Here is a 17,980-nt window from a genome sequence, read left to right as displayed (position 1 = left end):
GCAGCAGCCTCCTTCAACTCGGCGGCACCATCCTAACCTCCAGCGGGACAGGAAGCCCTGGCATCTGTCCCGGGCGGAGCCCACAGCAGGACCACCCCGCGCCCTTCAGCCATGCTTGTGCTTCCTGCCTTCCCTCCCCGGCCTCCGATGAGGTGGAACCCACGGATCGCCCACAGTTGGGGTTTTAGGAAAAGACACCAGGATATAAAATCTACAAAACTTCTGCAGCGGATGCTAAGACTACAGAGCTCTTCCCTTTCACCCCGCCAGTGGCCCCAATTCATCTTTCTCTTTTGACCTAAGCTTTCCACCTGCCCGGAAGCAGAAGCGCCAAGCACTCCGAAGAGCGGCTGGCCTGGCAGCCGGGTGAGGGTCAGGCGCTCTGTAAGGTAAGCGCTGCCTGGACGTTAGGCTTGCCGCTGCTGAGCTGCTTATCATGATGACTGTTATTAATATTAATGGGCCCATCCTTTTCTTCTCTCTCTACTTCCTACTTTGTCCCTCTGGCAGGAAGCCGAGGCAGGCCTCAACAAGCCTCCGGAGCCGCCTGTGCGCACTCTTCCCAGGCCTGAGCACAGCACTACCACCTCAGCACCGAAATGCGGACACCAGGGAAACCAGCAAACGCTGGCTTTTATTTCCCAGAGAGGTGCTTACCATTTATCAGCATGTAAGTCCGTCTGTCCGTCCTTCCTTCCTTCCCATCCTTCCTTCCCCTCTTTTCAACTATCCCTCTTCCTACCATAAACCATGCAGTACCTACTGTCGGGGGGCACTGTGTTGGGTTTTCCCCGAGAGCCCAAGTGTTAATACTCACGGCCGTGGCTATGAGTTTACAGCTGGCAATAAAGCTGTATCAGTTAACATAATTGCAGTTGCACAAAACAGCAGGTCAGTGGTCCACCTCAGAAAGTCCAGAGGGAGGTCTCCTGTGGCCACCGCAAGGACCCTGTGGTTCCACCCTTTTCGTCCACCATCTTTTCCATAGATAGCAGCTTTCCCCTCAGGCTGTGTACCTCATGTGCACAAGAAAGCTGCTACAGCTCCAGGGATCAAGACTGCGTGCAAAAGCAAGGAACAGGGGCAAAAGGATGCTTTCTTCTAGTTCAGGAAGAAAAAATTTAATCTTCCTAACAAATTCATGAGATAGATAGATACTACACCAATTTGCATTTTAAAGACACGGGAATGAAAGCCCAAAGGAGATTAAGTAATTTGCTCAAGGCCGCAGAGCCGGGGCAGCCAAATACAAACCCAGTCCCTGTGACCCCACAGCCTGTACCGAGGACGGACACCCACCAACACAGAGGTGCCAGCGAAGCGAGGCAAAACCACGCAGCCTTCCGCTGATGGCGCCGCGGGGAACCGCGCTGCGCCTCCCTGCGCTCTCCTGTCTGTCGCTCAGCAACGGAAACGCTGTTTGCTCATTTGCGACCTGCGGCTCCTGCCACCCAGAGTCAGGGCACAGTACCAGGTGCTGGCACCTGCTGGCTGGCTGGGGACGCTTCCCAGGACCCTGCCCAGCTCTCAGACCGCCCACCCTGCACGGAAAATCTCCCCGCTCCTGGGGCCCTCGGGCCTGCGCTGGGCTGCTTCCAGTTCTAAAGACTGACCTGAAAGCCTGGGGGTGTGGCTCAGCCCCGGGGCCAGCGGACCCTCTCCCGGCCGGCCGCTGTATCTGCACTCTTCCCTCCTCCCCCTCCACGGCCCGCTCGGGCCAGCCCACCTGGGTGACTCCCCGGTCTCAGAAACCCCAAGCTCCCTCCACCCCCCGCCCAAGTGAAACAGCGTTTGCCAGAGAGGCCGGAAGACCCGAGTACTTTATTATTAATAAAATTTGTAAATACAAAGCAGGAGTTCTCCCCTCGGCTTCTCTCGCCTCTCCGAAAGATGCCAGGGTCAGGAATCCTGCTCTGCACGGGAAGCCATCTGCTTCAGAAATCGGAGCTGCACTTAAACCGTGGAAGCCGCAGTGCCAAAAGGCAGAGCCCGGGGCCGTATCTGTCGGGCAGGCTCGGGCTCCTGCCCTGGGCCGCAGCCAAGCACCAAAGAAAAGCCACAGGCGCGATGCTCAGCGGCCTGAGCACCGCTGTCTTCGGACTTTTGTTTTTGAACTTTCGCTTTTGCTTTGTTTTGCTTTGGGCCAATGCAGCCGCGGTCACCACCGGGAAGGGACACAGGCTGAGGGGTCGGCATGTCTTCCCTCCCCGGAAATGCGTGGCCAGGTGCTGTATCTGTCACTTTTTTTTGGGACACACGTCTCAATCTCTTCTTCAGTATGCGTTGAGGTAAAACCCAGAGCTCTCAGGTGGGCGGCTGAGTTGGTCAGAGTGCCCCTGTCACACTAGCTAACAAGAACCTGGGAAGGAAAATTAACCCTTATACCTACCCCCAAGCAATCAGATACGATGAGAAATAAAGCTGATCACTTGGGGTTCAATAACCTTGGGCAAGGTACTTACCACAGGGGCTCCTCATGGTTAGTTCTGGACTATGTTGTCTTTTCTTTTCTTTTTTTTTTTTTTTTTTGAGACAGGGTTTCACTATGTAGTCCAGGCTGCCCTTGAACTCACTTTGTAGCCCAGGTTGGCCTCAAACTCATGGCAATCCTCCAGCCTCAGCCTCTCAAGTGCTGGGATTACAGGCATGTGCCACCATGTCCAGCATTTCTGGACTGTTTGTCCCCCAAATTCTTTTATGTTGTTGTTTTGTTTTGAGACAGGGTCTCACTATGTAGTCCGGGCTGGCCTTGAAGTCACTTTGTAGCCCAGGCTGGCCATGAACTCAAGCAATCCTCCTGCCTCAGCCTTGGGAATGCTAGGACCACAAATTACCACACCAGGCCTCTGTCCAAAATTCTTATGCTAAAATCCCCAAAGGGATGGTTAGGAAGAGGAGGCCGTGGGAGGTGCTTGGGTCGTGAGGGCAGAGCTGCAACAAGAGGGAAGAACTCCCTGGTGAGAATACCCTCAGAAGGAATCTGCATCTCCCTCCGCGGCCGTCTTCACTGCCAGGAGATCTAAAGGGTTTGAGCTGTTTTTTGGGCCGGGAATGCGGCTGCGTGTCACAAAACCAAGAGGCACTAGAGGACACACAGCGAGGAGCGTCTTCCCTCCCCCTGCCACCTCCCCACAGCCACTGCCTCCTTCCAGGAAGAAGCTTCTCTCCGGGAACAACGGCTCTTCACGTGGGACCCGTTCCATCATCACGGTCCTTCTCCAAGCAGCCTGGGCTTAGATGAGGGTGCTGGTGTCCATGTGGGGCATTTTTAAAAGTAAACAAAGTGTACATATAGTAAAACTGGCCATTTTTACGCTTTGTGCGTGTGTGTGTGGTACTGGGGACCGAACCCAGGGCCTTTGCACTGACCTACTCCACCCCAGTTTTTGTTGTTTTTGTTTGTTTGGGGGGACTTTTTTTGAGACAGGGTCTTGCTAAGTTGCTAAGTTCCCCAAGCTGAACTTGAACTTATGATCCTCCTGCCTCAGCCTCCCAGAGTGCTGGCATCATGTGTGCAGCACCACACCTGGCCATTTAACCATTTTTCAGTGTGCAGCTCAGCAGCATTAAACACACTCGCACCACTGTGCAGTCCGGCACCACCATCCCCTCCAGGACTTTCCCATCTTCCTAGCAAACCCAAACCCCTGAACTAATACCCCATGCCCTCCCAGCCCATGGCAACCGCCATCCTCTCCCAGCCTATGACCTCGCCTGTGCTCGGATGCCCATGAGGTGCGGGGACTCACATGGTGCTCATCTGTGTCTGGCTTGTTCTCTCACATCCAGTCTTCAAGGGTCACCCCGCTTTGCAGGGACCCGCATTTGCCCCCTTCTGAAGGGGGCCATGTTCCACCTCCAGGCCCAGACCCTTCTGCCTGCCATCTTCCCGCCCAGCACACTTGGGCAGCTCGGCCCCTCCGTCCCCGTGAGCAACTGGACCGGGCTCCAGCTGTGAACACAGGCGGACACACAGCTCTCTGGGCCCCTGTTTGGGGGACACACCCAGTTCTGGGGTGTGCACCGGGGACGCGGTAGGTGGCTCATGGGAAACTCTGTGCAGTTGGGGGGATACTGCTGCCCACTGTGGCTGGATGTGAACCATCTTTAAAGCAAACGTCAGCACCCTCTCCACGCTGCTAGCACTGGCACCAGCACCAGCCTCTCCTTCCTGGATGGAGGGAAGCTGGAGCTCACTGCGGACCCCAGCCGGGCCCCGTGATCCACAGTGTTGAAAACAAGAAAGTCTTGAGAGAGTTGCTGGAGAGTCAAACATGCCGCGGTGCTACCCAGGGCTGTCCATGTCCAGCAAGCGGGCCCAGCCGCCTTTCCTCCTGAGACGCCCGCACCCATCACTGGCCTGATCTACAGATCGCTGCGCGCCTCCATGCGACCCCCTTCCTCCACAAGACGAGCCAAAGGCGAAGGTGCTGCAGACATACTCGGTCTAAGCAGACCCGTCGCCCTGAAGGGGTGTGCGAGCCAGAGGTGCCGCCCTGAGCTCGCCTTCAAAACACACACTGGCCCGCTGTGGAAATGTTAAAACTCAGCTCACGAACATTTATCACCACCCCACAAGGAAGCTAAGGTGGCACACACCGGTAATCCTGGCCACCTGGGAGACTGAGGCAGGAGGGCGGCAGGTTCGAGCCCAGCCTGGGCAACTTAGAGAAACCCTGTCTCCGAATAAAAATTCAAAAGAAAGAGAATACCGCCATTATTTTTGTTATAGTGAAAAGAAAAAAACTGCACATAAATTGCATCCAGGCTGAACACGGATCACTTAATGACAAGGGTCTCCTGTCAAGCAGGATGGTCACCTAAAATGGTAACATCACAGACATGGGGCCACTATGCAGGTAGACACCAGTCTGCCAGCCAGTCACCTAAGGAAGATAGCACGGCCAGGGCCTTTTGAATCTTTTAAATCAGGGTGTGTGTGTGTGTGTGCGTGCGTGGGCGTGTGTACACGTGGCACACAGATTTGTTAAAGGTCTGCCGAAGCTAATTCTAAAGTCTTCTCTCAGACTTCAAAAACATTCTGCAGGATAAAAAAGTCTAAGCATGGAGCTTGGATCCTGGTTCTCACAACCTGGTGTGTTTGGACCTTTTGGGCCTGCTGGGCCACCTTCTAAAAGTTATTCGAAGTTTCTGCCAGGGACTCTTGGCTTTTGCTACCAAAACACTTCAGAGGAATAAAACATTTTTCTGACCCGACTTTAACCTAAACTCAGGAAGTAACATCTTAGAGGGAGAACTCACTTCCCACCCCACCCCTCCGTTTACACGCGCGTGCGTGCATGGTTAGTAAAGACACTGCTTGCACTTAGGGCATCAAAATGTTCCAGGCCATCTGGACTGCCCACCTCCGCTCTCGTTAGGGCTGTCATTGGAGGGGCCGGGCCAGCGCTCCTAGGCCCAGCACCGCGGTTTCACCCATCTGCCAGTGTGCCCCGCGGCCCTTGACATGGAACCAACTGCTTCTGATTTTGCTGAGGCAAGGACCTGAGTCAACCTCGTCCGGGTGGTTTTGCAGATGCGAAGGGGACTGATGAGAGACGGAGCGGTCGGAGGAGGGAAGGGGACAAAGAAAGAATTAAGATGTGTTCTGTGCATGCACCAGCTCCCTGCAATGAAGGGAACCACCGTGCACTGCGAACTTGCTCTAATGAACATTCGAACATTAAAAAAAAATCCTGCAGGTAGGAGAGGGACCGCAGGTCACCAGTGAGCTGCCCTAATGGCCCACTGGCCAGGCTTCCGGGCTTTGCCGTGCGCACACACATTCTCTCCTACTTTCATTTTTTCTTTGCAAAATGACAGCTCTCCCCAAAACGCTGCCTTCCAGTGCTATGGAAAGAAAGACAAAATTTTATAAAAGTCTTGGAATCGACACTTTTTAGCTAAACATGGTAATTTTTCCCTAAATCCAGGGCACTCCCTACATTCTTTATGGCTCCTAAATTACAATGAAAAAATGAACATAGGTCAATTTAGTGGAATTAATTTATTATTTATTAATTCCACACCTGACTCTGGGTCCCGCACTTACACCACTGTTAAAAGTCTGCAAAGGTAACCACAGCTCCCTGGCTGCCGTCCTGCTGGAGTCACACTGTCCTGGTGGACAGTGCAGGCGGCGTGAGACCCGCCCACCAAACGAACCTGTCCTGTCCCTGCAGCCGCGATACCATCACAGCGCCCTTCCCTCCGGCAGATGCAGAGACACAGAAGTGACCTCACTGCGGTCACAGCTGCCGGGTGCACAGCCAGGAACACACACAGCGCTCTGCTGCTCCACAGCCCGGGCTCCAGCACAGGGGCAAGGTGACAGGTGGGGTTATCAGCTCCTTGCGGGAAACAGGGAGAGCGGTTAGAAAATACAGATGCCGGGGATATAGCTCCGCAGCGCGCGCCTGACTGGCAAGCACCAGGTCCCAAGTACGATTCTCGGTTCCCAAAAGAAGAAAAAGAAACACACTGATAACGTTTCGCTTTCAAATGCGCTTGCCCGGCCCGCAGCTCCGAGCTGTGCGGCTGCTTCGCGCACTGCTGCTCCTGTTGCCTTGAGGCCTACACCCCTGAAACCAGCGCAACAGCACCTGCCGCTTCACGGGGAGCCGCTGTGCGGTGTGACGAACCGCGTGACACCCCCCCACGTGGGAGAGGAACCTGGGTGAGTCCTTCACATGGCCACTGCTCAAAACCAGCACTTTTCAAAATACAGCCGGTAAACATCGCCGGTGATGAGGCTGCGACACTGAGGTACAGCAGGCCCTGGAAGCTGGGGGGCTGACCCCAAACGTCTACTAATTTGGCCAATTAACCTACTGTTTACACAGACAAGGGAATTACAGTCCCAGTGGTGGGAGGACGAGGAGCGGGTGTGGACAGGAGACGGCAGAGAGAAGGTGCTGCACCAAGGCCGGTGAAGTTGGGAAGATAATGCCCTTGCACATCCTCCTTAAGTGCAGTCTGCACGGAATGACTTCCGCCCACACAATGCGGCATGCAGTTCAAGGACACTAACTACTAACTACTACAACTACTAATCACTCAGCCAAAGGATCAAGGCCAACATCACAGAGAAAACCCACAGCGAGCGTGCATAAGCGCACAGGATGGGCCCCCCGCAGCCTGGCCTCTCTGGTCTGGACTCTGTGCGTAACAGTGGACTGGCCTGGCCCATGAGCTATGACCAGTGTGGCCGAGTAACGGGAGACACCAACCAGGGGCTGGAAGCGGGTGCCCGGGAGCTCCACGGCCCGCACAACTCTGCGCTGCACCCAGGCCCTTCTAAAGTTAAGAATGCATCGAAAAGGTTTTGCACAGCCAACCGGAGACTTCAGGGAACACAGCGGGCACAAATCCACCCCGTGCCCGCTGAGTGGGAGGGCTCCGCCTCGCGAAGGAGCCAGAACCGGGCTGCCAACCAGGTCCCCGGGCCTCGGGGCTGGTTTCTGTTCACCACCACCCAGTGTGACAGACCCCCCCAGTGCCATCTCGAGGGCAGAGCTGATTTGTGCCAGGCCCCCGCAGGCTGGCTGCGTCCCTAGGTGGCCGGGACTTGCTAGTTCCTGCAGCCCGGCCCCCAATCCCAGATGTCAGGGAAGCCGGGCTGACGGTCACGTGGAGCCTGCTCTGTCCACGGCCTTGCAAAGTAACAAGACGATGGACACTGCAAGCCAGAGGGAATGGCTCAGATGGGCTCAGCAGTGGTCCCTGCCTGGCCCACACACCCATGCGCAAGGTGGTACAGAGCCAAAAGCACCTGTGCCCTTGCTCAAACCTGATGCTGAAGGAATGTCCTCCTCCATGGGATTCTAGAATGCGCTGGACCTGTTAGCACTGCTGCCTCGGACTCAGAATCCCCAGAGACTAAGACAGGCCTTAAAGCTGTGGACGATTGCTATGCAACCTTCCTATCAGCCAGCACACCTGCCTGGGCGAAGAGAAGGGGTTACGGAGGACACAGGCAGGAAGTCGGCAGGCGGGCTCGTCCAATCAGGAGGCAGGACAGGAACATCACCCATCACCATAACAACCACCACCCCGCCTGCCTGGCTCCAGGAAGATACTTTATAAATACTCTCCTCCACCCCCTGGGAAGTTACTCTCCAGTCTCCACTCAGAGAGGACAGCAAGGCACTGGGGTGAAGTCACTCCGCAGTAGCTGAGCCAGGGTAGGCACGGTCCTGTCACAATCCGAAAGCCACATTCTGCCAGATCGCAGGAACACGGCAAAGCACAGTGTCACGGAATAACGTGGGTGAACGGGAAGAACAGGAGCCGGACGCGTGGACAGTTCACACAGGCACGCAGCGCGGGCGAGGGAGGCCCGAGGGGTCCTGTGTTCCCACACCTCCTGGCTGCGGGGCCCATGCGTGTGGTTTTTGGGCCACGTAGAGGGGCATCAACTCACATCAGCGTCCTTGCCTTAATTCTGTGTAAGAAAACGATGCATGGAATTGATAGGCTTTATCCAATCAGCCCCTCGCCATTTCTCATGCAGGCCGCTCTAGAACGCAGCCGGGCTGAACTCACCAACATCCTAAAAAGTGAGTGCAACCCTTCCCAGTTACACTGAGCACAGCACTCCAGAGGAATCTGCTTATTATTAACACGGAACCCGCAGCTCTGATCTCTTTCATACGCCTATGTATAAATTCATGTACAAATTCAATTTGCTGTAGCGCCAGAAATGAATGCCTAATGCTGTTTAGGAAATGACTCTGAGGTCGCCTCTGGTTTACAGAATGTCATCATGAACACATAAGCAATGCACTTTCCGACCCGGCTGCACCCTGCGCCCAGATGGGTTCAATTTTAGCAGACACCGCGCCACCTCGGCAGTGGGCCAGGAAGGGATGCTTCCAAGGCCTCACGGGGGCTGGGGATGCGGCTCAGTGGTAGAGTGTTTGCCTTGCATGCACAAGGCACTGGGTTCGATCCCCAGCACCACAAAAACAAAACAAGGCCTCACAGCAGTGCACAATGTACAGTCTACGCTCCCTGAGGTAGGCAGCAGTCCGCCTGGGATCTGGCCCGAGGGCTATGGGGACATCGACCTCACTGGGACAGCAGAGTAGAACTCTCTGAAGCCCCAGGCATGAGGATCTGATGACTGCAACACAGATTGCAGAGGAGACCCCATGCACCACGACCCATGGAGCCCCAAGGACAAAGTGGGGCCCAGGACAAGCTGTCCCCAGAATGGGGATGGTGTCAGACTCAGGTATCTTCAGACCCCTCCGTCCCAACCCATTCAGCCCTGAAACCCAGGAGGATGTATGTGTCCCTCCGAGGCATATCAACTGCACACCCGTGTCTACAGCAGCACGACTCAGAATTGCTAAATCTTGGAAGCAGCCTACATGTCCATCAACAGATGAATGAAGAAAGAAAATGTGGTATTTCCACATAATGGAGCAGTGCTCTGCCATACAGGCCTAAACTCGAGTCATTCATAGGAAAAAGGATGCACCTTGAGACCATGATGTCAGGTGAAATCCATCAGACACACAAGCTTCAGTATCACATGGTTTTTCTTATATGAGAAACCCAAAGTGTAAATAAAGAACAAAATTGAAGGTAGGTAACAGGAAACAGGAAGACGGATCTCTGGCAAATGGGAGGGGGACGAGGGCTGGGGGAGGGCAGGGGGCGGAGAGGAAGGGAATGAGAGCCGAAGGAGGGCGTGTTCCGCACAGGCACCAGCTCCACGGGAGGGCTGTGCTCACCTGTAGTGCACACTAATGAGAACAATTTTGAGGAAAGCACTGAAGCGGAGGCTCAGCCCAGGGCCCCCAAAGGGTGAGAGCCGCCTGCGGAAACAGGATCTGAAGACCTAAGAGCAACCTTCCCACTTCAGCCTGGAGAAACAGCTCCAACCCGGACCGATTGGACGGCCGAGGACGACGTGGCACAAATGCGACCGGCTCGTATTTTACCGTCATGAGCTGCCTTTTAGGACATGTAGAATTCCCGTCTTAAATTCCTAATGAAGATGGGTGGTGTAACCAATCAGCAACCCGGCTGTCCTGAAAGAATAACTGAGCTCCTTCATCAAAGAAAATAAAAAGATTGTAGCCCCTAAGTTCTGGGCATGCAAATGAAATCCCCCAAACGAAAGCTCGCCCACAGCAGGCTTTGATATTGGGTTTCTTCTTCTCTCCTGGCAGTCGTGTGCTAACCAAGTGCTCTACACTGAGCTACACTCCCAGCAGATGGGAGATTCGCAGAGCTTCCAGGGCAGGCAGTCACGCAGGACCAACCCCGGTCAAAACGCACGCTGAGTCCTTCCTTCCTGGGGAGACACACTGAGAGGACAGTGACTTCCACACCCGCTCGGAGGGATTCGATGAACTCCATCCACCTTCAGGTACATGGTTTAGAGAACATATTTAAAATCACTCCGTGAAATCCTTCGGGGGAGCCACCATCAGCCAGGGAATCACAGCAACGTGGAAACGCAGCCTGGCGAAACGGCTCTCGCCCCATTTCACTGGCTTCAGCGGGAGGAGGAGGCTCGGTGAGAAACCAAGGAGCGCTTCGGGCGGGATTTCCTCACCTGTGTCTCCCGTGAAAGCCGAAACGAGGCGGAGAACAAGATCCATCCCACCCCTCTCCTTCCTTCCTAAAAGCCACATTCGGAGCTAAGAAACCGAATTCCTCACAGAACTCTCGAGTATGTTCGTTTGCGAAATCAGCTGATTTAAAATTCTGCAGCACGGTGACACTAATCATGGTGAAGGGAAAAGAGCTCAATTACTTCCAAATGAACCTGGCCAAATGCCTAGGGAGACCACATTTAATTTTCTCTTTCCTTATTAAAAAATACGTCTCTGCTCGCCCCAACCTTCCTTGATTACCGGGAGCTTTCTCTGAAAGGATTTCGGGGTGAGGGTGAATTTCTGTTTCTAAGTAAACGCCTCGATTTGCCAGCCTTAGCCGATCCCAGGGAGACTTACGTAAACAGGACGTGAGCTACAGACAAAAAGACTCCTTCTGCCTGCCCCTCAGCTTGGGGCAGCCGCTGGCTCGGGGGACTTCCCAAGGCCTCTCTTTTCAACAAATATTGATCGGCGATTGCAGCTGGCACCCACATTTCCAGCCTCCCGACAAGCAGTAGTGACCCCGCCATGGCCCTCTGTGGGTCTCTGGGAAGCAGAGACCGGAAGAAAATGCACTTAGAAGAATCTGCGATTCCAGTAACACCCACCATGCGCTGATTTGCCTGTTTCTGCACTTTTGAGTTGCCAGTCCAGATTAAGGGGGCAGTAGGAAACATACAGCCATCAGATAAGCCTTGCAGGGCATCTAACTTTTAGCGATCCTCACTGTCTGGGACAGCTCTCTGGTCAGGTTCCAGGATCCCAGCACTGACTATTCCGCGCCACGGCCATGAAGGGGAAGCAAAACCAAGCACCTGGGAAAACCGGACCTCGATCGTGGGTTCACCCCACATTCAGTTCTGCTAAACCCTGGGCTCCTCAGCTCTCTCGATTCTGGGGCTACCATTGGAGGGGGGACAGTGAAGTCCACACCCCAAGGTGGCAGGGTGCCGTGAGGGCGGTGACGCAGACAGGGGCAGAGGCCTGGAAGCCCGTGAGCAAGAGGAAGCTGGAACCTGCAAGGCTGAGGGGCCCGGTGACCGGGGCTGGTCAAGGAAACGGACAGAAACAGCACAAGTGGTGACAGCCTTGGAGGACGAGCCACCCAGGGCTCGCGGTGAACACAGGGTGCCATGCCCAGGGGGCATCGGCAAGGGACAGCCTCCAGGGGGGTGGGGGCAAGGCCGGGGGAGGTGACATCCTGGGGTTCTGCAGCTGGAGCTGCTGTTTCATCAACGGCCAGGAGACGGTGGGGCGAATGGAATCCCACACGTATGCACGCTGGTAAGCCGGTCCCAAGTGTTGAAATTCTGCTTGGCTGGGCTATTTTTATAATAACTGGATGTGTAAAAATTTGAGTTTGGCGCCTACAGATTTTTAAGAATCCTTAGGTCCAAGCTGTTGCGCAGCCCGGCACTGGCCTGGGCTCATTTAGCTACAAGAACCTCAGCAATGGAACAGGAGAGGAGGCAGATGGGAGGCTCGGGGCTGCTGAACAGGACGCCAGAGAGGAGGACAGAGAGACGTGAGCCCAGCACGCCCTGCGGCTCGCAGCACCAGTTCAGGGGCCCCATCCTCTCCCACGAAAGGGGACCTCCTCCGCCGCAAAACGGGCGCTGAGTCACCCGGTGACAACAGGCGCCTTTCCGCCTGGGAGTAACACGGTCGCCAACAGCAAGGCTCGGCGTAGCCTCCACCCCCCCTTGCCCAGGATGTGGACCCCAGGCCCCTGACCCAAGGAGAAGGACTCTTAGTGACCTGGATCTACCCTGGGCGACCTCGTGTGGGGTGGAGAGAGGGTCAGGAGGGGACATGATGGCCACTGCACCGGACCTGGCAAGGAACACCGCAAGCCTGAACCAGGGCCCTCGCGGAGGAGGAGTGAGGCCACCAAGAGGTGACCGGGGGACGCACAGGCGTGGGGAGGAGGGGAGAAAAGAAATCAACAGGACCGCGGTGCTCAGCTGGGAGTCCCCAGCCTTCCGTCCATCTCCACGTCCCCCACTGTGGCGGGCAGGCGCCAAGGACTGAACCCAGAACCGTGCACTGAGCTGCACCCCAGCCCCTGCTCAATTTTTAAATTCTGAGACGGGGTCTCACGGAGTCACTACGGTGCCCAGGCTGTGCCCAGGCTTGTGGTCCTCCTCACCACACTCCTAGCTACAGCCCCTGATTTTTTTTTTTTTTTTTTTTTTTTTTGGTCTTTTTGAGACGGGATCTCACTATGCAGTTCAGGCTGGCCTTGAGCTCACAGCAACCCTCCTGAGTGCCGGGGTGCCGGGTGTGCACCACCACACCTGGCCAAAAGTACTGTGATGGGAAGAAAACAGGCCATTCATGACGCTCCAGCAGTTCTTTTCTCTAGGAGAAAATGTCACTTTCTGATCCAGCGTTTTAACAGCGGAAGTCCATGCGGCTGGTGGGAACTGCAGGGTTAATCAACTCGCATGGATCAAGCCTCGCTGGGACTGATCCTCAGAGTATTTCTTCCGTTCCTCTGTGGCTCGGCAGGCGAGGGGAAGGATTTCTGCCCGGTATCGAAAAAGCAACCAGAGGCCTTGGCCACACCCATTTCCAGGACTGTATTCTTCCCAATCCCCAACGACACGGCAAAAGCCACCAGCAACAGGGTGCAGCCTGCGAGGACAGAGCCATTCTCTCCCGGGGAGGCCAGGAGTTAAGGTGTCCCCTGAGGCCACCTCTCACTGTGTCCTCTCCCAGCCTCTCCTCTGCGTCCTACAGGACACTGGTCCTACGGCATCCACCCTGCGGGTCTCACCTCACTGACTCCTCACCTGACTCCTCCGTGAAGACCCTGTCACCAAGGACAGCCACCTGCCAGCCCCCCCTGGGGGGGGCACAGGAAGGGGAGGGGACAGGACTGGAGGGGCTGACAGGAATGGGTGTGCCTGTAGAAGGGGCACTGAGGGTGCACAGGAGGGACCCCCTCGCCCTGGCCACCAAAGGGGGCAGGGCTGTGCAGCTGGGCCCAGCCCCTCTGCTCAGGACGGAGTTCTGGATGTCCACTGCTGTGCCTTCTGGGGAGGGGTCCCCCGAGGGTCCTCAGACCCCCCTCCCAGCAAGTTCCAGAGGGGCCTGGTCACCCACGGCCTCCTGTATGGCCAGGCCCCTAGCAGCCCAGCTGCTAAGCAAATAGGGCCTGGAGGCCTGGAGTGTGGACAGGCGGCTGGCTGGGACCCCCAAATATAGTCAAAGGCCTAAGCCCTGAGCCCTGCAACCCACGGGCCCATCAAGCCCCCTCCAATAAGCACCCTCACAAGTACAGTCCCGGCAGGCAGTCTGTTAACACCCGGCAGGGGCAAATGCAGCCCCCAGGAGAAACTTAGGCCATCCCAGCAGTCATCAGTCACACAGCCAGCCCAGGAAGCAGCCTGGCGACTTCCGGAAAGGAGGCGGCCCATAAATCACGTGTCCCTGGCCCCTAGATGGCTCTCCATTTATTACCACGGAGGCCAACTGGGCTCCATAAGTCACGAAGGATCAAGGCCTCCATAAACAGAATATAGAAAGACTTCCCATGGGGGGGGGGGATGAGAAATCTCCCTTCCCCATTTTTATTTTTATTTTTTAAGAAAATTATCCATTTGTGAAAATAATTCCCACTGCACTGAACTTGCTGTCTCACAGATTTTTGCCCTTTAAGAAAGTAGTAATAGGATCCAAGCATGGTGGTGCACACCTGAAGCCCAGCACTCTGAAGGCTGAGGCAGCAGGACTGCCCCAAGTTCAAGGCCAGCCTGGGCTATGAGGTGAGTTCAAAGCCAGCCCGAACTACATAGTGAGACCAAGTCACAAAAAAAACCAGTAATCATAATGTCAGGCAGGATCACCGATCTGCCTTTGTGATGTGTTGAAATTAATTTCAGGTGTGGATTTTCTCCAGAGCTGTGGCCTGCCGAAAAGGCAGGGTGTCCGCCGACGGGCTCTTCCCTCCCCCGCCTCTGAAACGCACAGACATCACAGCATGCTGACCTGCAAGTCGGCTTGTGCACGGCTCCCAGCAAGAGTGCAGACAAGGGTACACGAGCAGCACTAATTCCTCAGGGTTATTCGGGGGCACACATGCACCCCATTAAATCCCTGCACTCACCAGGACTGACTCCCCTGATCCCAAGTGCTCAGCCTTGAAGTGTTTGGGATTTTAGATTTTTTTTTAAATTTTGAAATACCATATCTGCACATCCATAGCACCATATCTCGAGGACAGGACCCACTCTAACCACAGAATTCCCTCCCATTCCATGCACATCTTGCACTGCCTGGCCGAAGGTAACTGTACACGATATTTGGAGGTGCGCCTGAGTTCCGACGGTGACCTGCCAGAAGATAAGGTCGCGTGTGGAATTTTCCACTTGTGACATCTTGTCTGCACTCTGGGAGATTTGGAAGCATTTCAGGTTTGACTTCTGAATTAGGGAGACTCAACCTGCACGGTTTTCCCTTTATGAACCATCCAACCTCTCGGCCCTAATAAACGAAAATCCCACCATGCACCTGCTGCAGACCAGGGCTGTGCACTGCATCCTTGTGACAATTTTCTCAGTAAATACTGTCGCCATCCCTGTCTCCTAAAGTGAAAAACTGGGGCTCAGAGAAGTTAAGTCTCTTACCCAAGATCACACAGCAAAATGAAGCGCAAAGCCAGGTCCACCGACGTCAACCCCAAGATGTTAGGCGCTCACTTTAACGGCCTGTCCCTGTGCCACGGGACACCAGGAGCTCTGCTTCCCTTGTCTGCGGGACTCAGCAGGTGGTGTTTGGGGTCTTTAAATTTACTCAAGGTTCTGAGAGCGACTTGGAAGGTTATCTACTATGAAGCTTTGAATAACCTTTAAGAATGCTAATGAATACGTTCAGGTATTTTCAGTCACAAGATTTGATGAAGGTTTTCTGCCTTGTCGTTTCTTCCCTCTTTTCCTCTGTTTAATGACACAAGCACTCACACTGTGCTTAGAGCTATGGAAAACATGAAACTCGACTCCACACTTGGCTTTATGAAAGCAAGTCAAATGTCACAATGGCTACATAACCTCCCTTCCCAAATTCAAAAGTACTGAGAACCACAGCAAAATAAAAATAAGTATGTGCCAAGTAAGAATTTGACTTTGAATTTAGAAAAATATTCATTGCACCCAGGCCTGTAAGCACGTTAGGGCAGAGACCTTGTCTTATTTGACTTCTTATTTCCAAAGCAAAGTACAGAACTTGCACATGGTAGACACTCAATAACCACAGGCAAAAAGGAGGATGGATGGATGGATGGATGGATGGATGGATGGATGGAGAAAAGGGTGGATGGGCAGTAGATGGGTGGATGGATGAGCGGGTGGGGTGGGTGAGTGGGTGGGTGGGTGGATAGATGGGTGGATGGGTGGGGGGGTGAGTGGGTGGATAGGTAGATGGATAAAAGGATGGGTGGGTGGTGGGTAGATGGGTGGATGAATAGATGAGTGGGTGGGTCAGTGGATGGATGGATGAATGAATGGATGGAAGGATAGACGGACAGAATGGTTGGGAGACAGTACATGTGTACCAATGGTTAAGTACTGAGATTATTTCACTGCGTCCCTGTGTCTAAGTCTGTTTTCTGTCCAGATACACTTTCAGACAGAAGATTCTCACCTGGATTTAGACAGAAGCATGAACTAGCTGTACACCCCTCTGGCCCAGGGACAACAGAGTCACATGTGGGCAGGTACTGAGCTCTGCCTTGCCCCAAGGACAGGCATACAGATGCCCACAGCTGCACACTCCACAACTGCCCATGTAGCAAACACATGCTCAATGCAGAGAATCTCTCTGGAAGGCAGCCCTCTGTGCTGGCACCAAACGGCGTGTGTAATCCTCTCCATGTGTGCTTCCCACCCTGAGTCACCGCGGTGGGAAGCAACAGTCATCTGCAAGAAAGACACTCAGGGTCAGGCAACTCCAGCCTTGCGGCAGCACCACATGACTTCAATAGCGGAGCAAAGAGAAAGAGGAAGCTCTCTGCCTCCTGCGAACGCTGAGCCCCGGTGCTGGTGGTGGAGCAACTACATACGTCATCCATCTTCCTCCCAGCAAACACTGGGCCCGAGATGAGCTTATAAAGGTGGTCCTGCAGGAGGAAACACCACCCAAGAGTCCCAAGACACTTTTTCAAAGCACCTGGGCTCTGCAGGGCTTGCAGTTGACTAAAAGGCAAAAGAAAGAGAAAATACAAATAATCTGCCATGTTACACACACACATACACGCACGCACGCATGACAGGTGAGTGGCCAGGCGACTGAGGAGGAGCCAGGGTTCTGGCAACACAGCGTTCCTTCCGCAGGAAGGAAGACACAGCTCTGTAGTTTGCAAAGCAATTTCACATGAAATAATGTTTCACTGGAGAAAATTAAAGAAATAACGTGAGTATGACCTTTAGCAAACGCGGGAACCGAAACTCAACGACTGGTCCAGGGTCACAGAACCGGGAAGTGGGAGGGCACGCTTCCCAATCTGGGCTTCCTGCTTCCCACTCCGACACAATTCTCTGCCAGGATCCCTTCAGGCCTCACTCGAGCCAGGCTGTGCCCATGTAAATTCCAAGCTGGGATCAGATTCCATCTTTGTGTGCAATCTCCAGCCGTTTAAGAGCCGAAGCCAGGATTCCAGCTTGCCTCACCCCGAAGCATTGAGTCTTCCAGGAAATGATAAAAGCATTCTCCCAGCACCAGCCAGAGAAGACGCAGAAATCCCAGCCACACACAGGAAACTGATAAGGAGGTGCGGGCCAAGCGCACCCTCCCATCCCCCAGCCATCTGAGACACTTCTGTGCCCACGGTGCCCCCGCGGTGGCCGGAACGGAAGGGACCCAGCCACCTTTAGGACCATCAAGGGCGCCTCTTTAAGAAGCAAATCCTCCAGTGCCGCAGATCTTCTCGTGAGATAATGATTTTCTCAACTGTCCCCATCCCCCACCCTCCATCCCAACAAATAGAAATAACTTGCTGTAAACCAGCCCAAAGCAAGCTTCCAAAAATGGCCAGAATATCTGAACCCTCCAATCATTTATACGGTGAGAAAAAATACAAGCCACCCTGCCTGAGTGCCCAGATGTGGCCAGGCATCTGAACAACACTGGGGACCCTTCCGAAGGCGCAGGACGGTGGCTCGCCTCTGGGAAGCAGAGTGGGCCCGTGGCCTCCGGGGCCAGGCGTCTGGCGCTGGTGGGAGTTTCAAGGCCCGTGGGTGACTCTGATGGCCAGCCCGCGGCAGAGTCCTGCACACGCCCGTGCGGTCAGGCGGGCAGTGGGTGGCACACTTACACCCATCTACCGAGGAAGAAAACTGCATCTGCCGACGTCACAAAACTGAGGTTTG

At 54.6% G+C, this 17,980-nt stretch overlaps 2 protein-coding genes across 4 annotated transcripts in view; one reads left to right on the top strand and one right to left on the bottom strand.

Annotated features, from left to right (window-relative positions):
* The window catches only part of Chst11 (carbohydrate (chondroitin 4) sulfotransferase 11), a gene marked incomplete at its 5' end in the record, with an annotated part of 149,085 nt that overhangs the window by 92,339 nt on the left and 38,766 nt on the right, over nt 1-17,980 (bottom strand).
* LOC102013792 lies at nt 121-2,565 on the top strand. Of its 2 annotated transcripts, XM_005374598.2 has the most exons (3): nt 121-389; nt 511-670; nt 1,276-2,565. In XM_005374598.2, exon 3 carries the CDS (start codon nt 1,350-1,352, stop codon nt 2,346-2,348), a length of 999 nt encoding a protein of 332 aa, XP_005374655.1. In that variant the 5' UTR covers nt 121-389; nt 511-670; nt 1,276-1,349; the 3' UTR covers nt 2,349-2,565. The 2 variants fall into 2 exon arrangements, with proteins under 2 accessions (XP_005374655.1, XP_013374405.1); XM_013518951.1 differs by having other exon boundaries at nt 121-670.

This window comes from Chinchilla lanigera, unplaced genomic scaffold (genome assembly GCF_000276665.1).
Source record: "Chinchilla lanigera isolate Chin_1 unplaced genomic scaffold, ChiLan1.0 scaffold00004, whole genome shotgun sequence".
Taxonomy (NCBI): domain Eukaryota; kingdom Metazoa; phylum Chordata; class Mammalia; order Rodentia; family Chinchillidae; genus Chinchilla; species Chinchilla lanigera.
The sequence above is the reverse complement of the archived record's forward strand: the minus strand, read 5'-3'. Positions and strand labels throughout refer to the sequence as shown.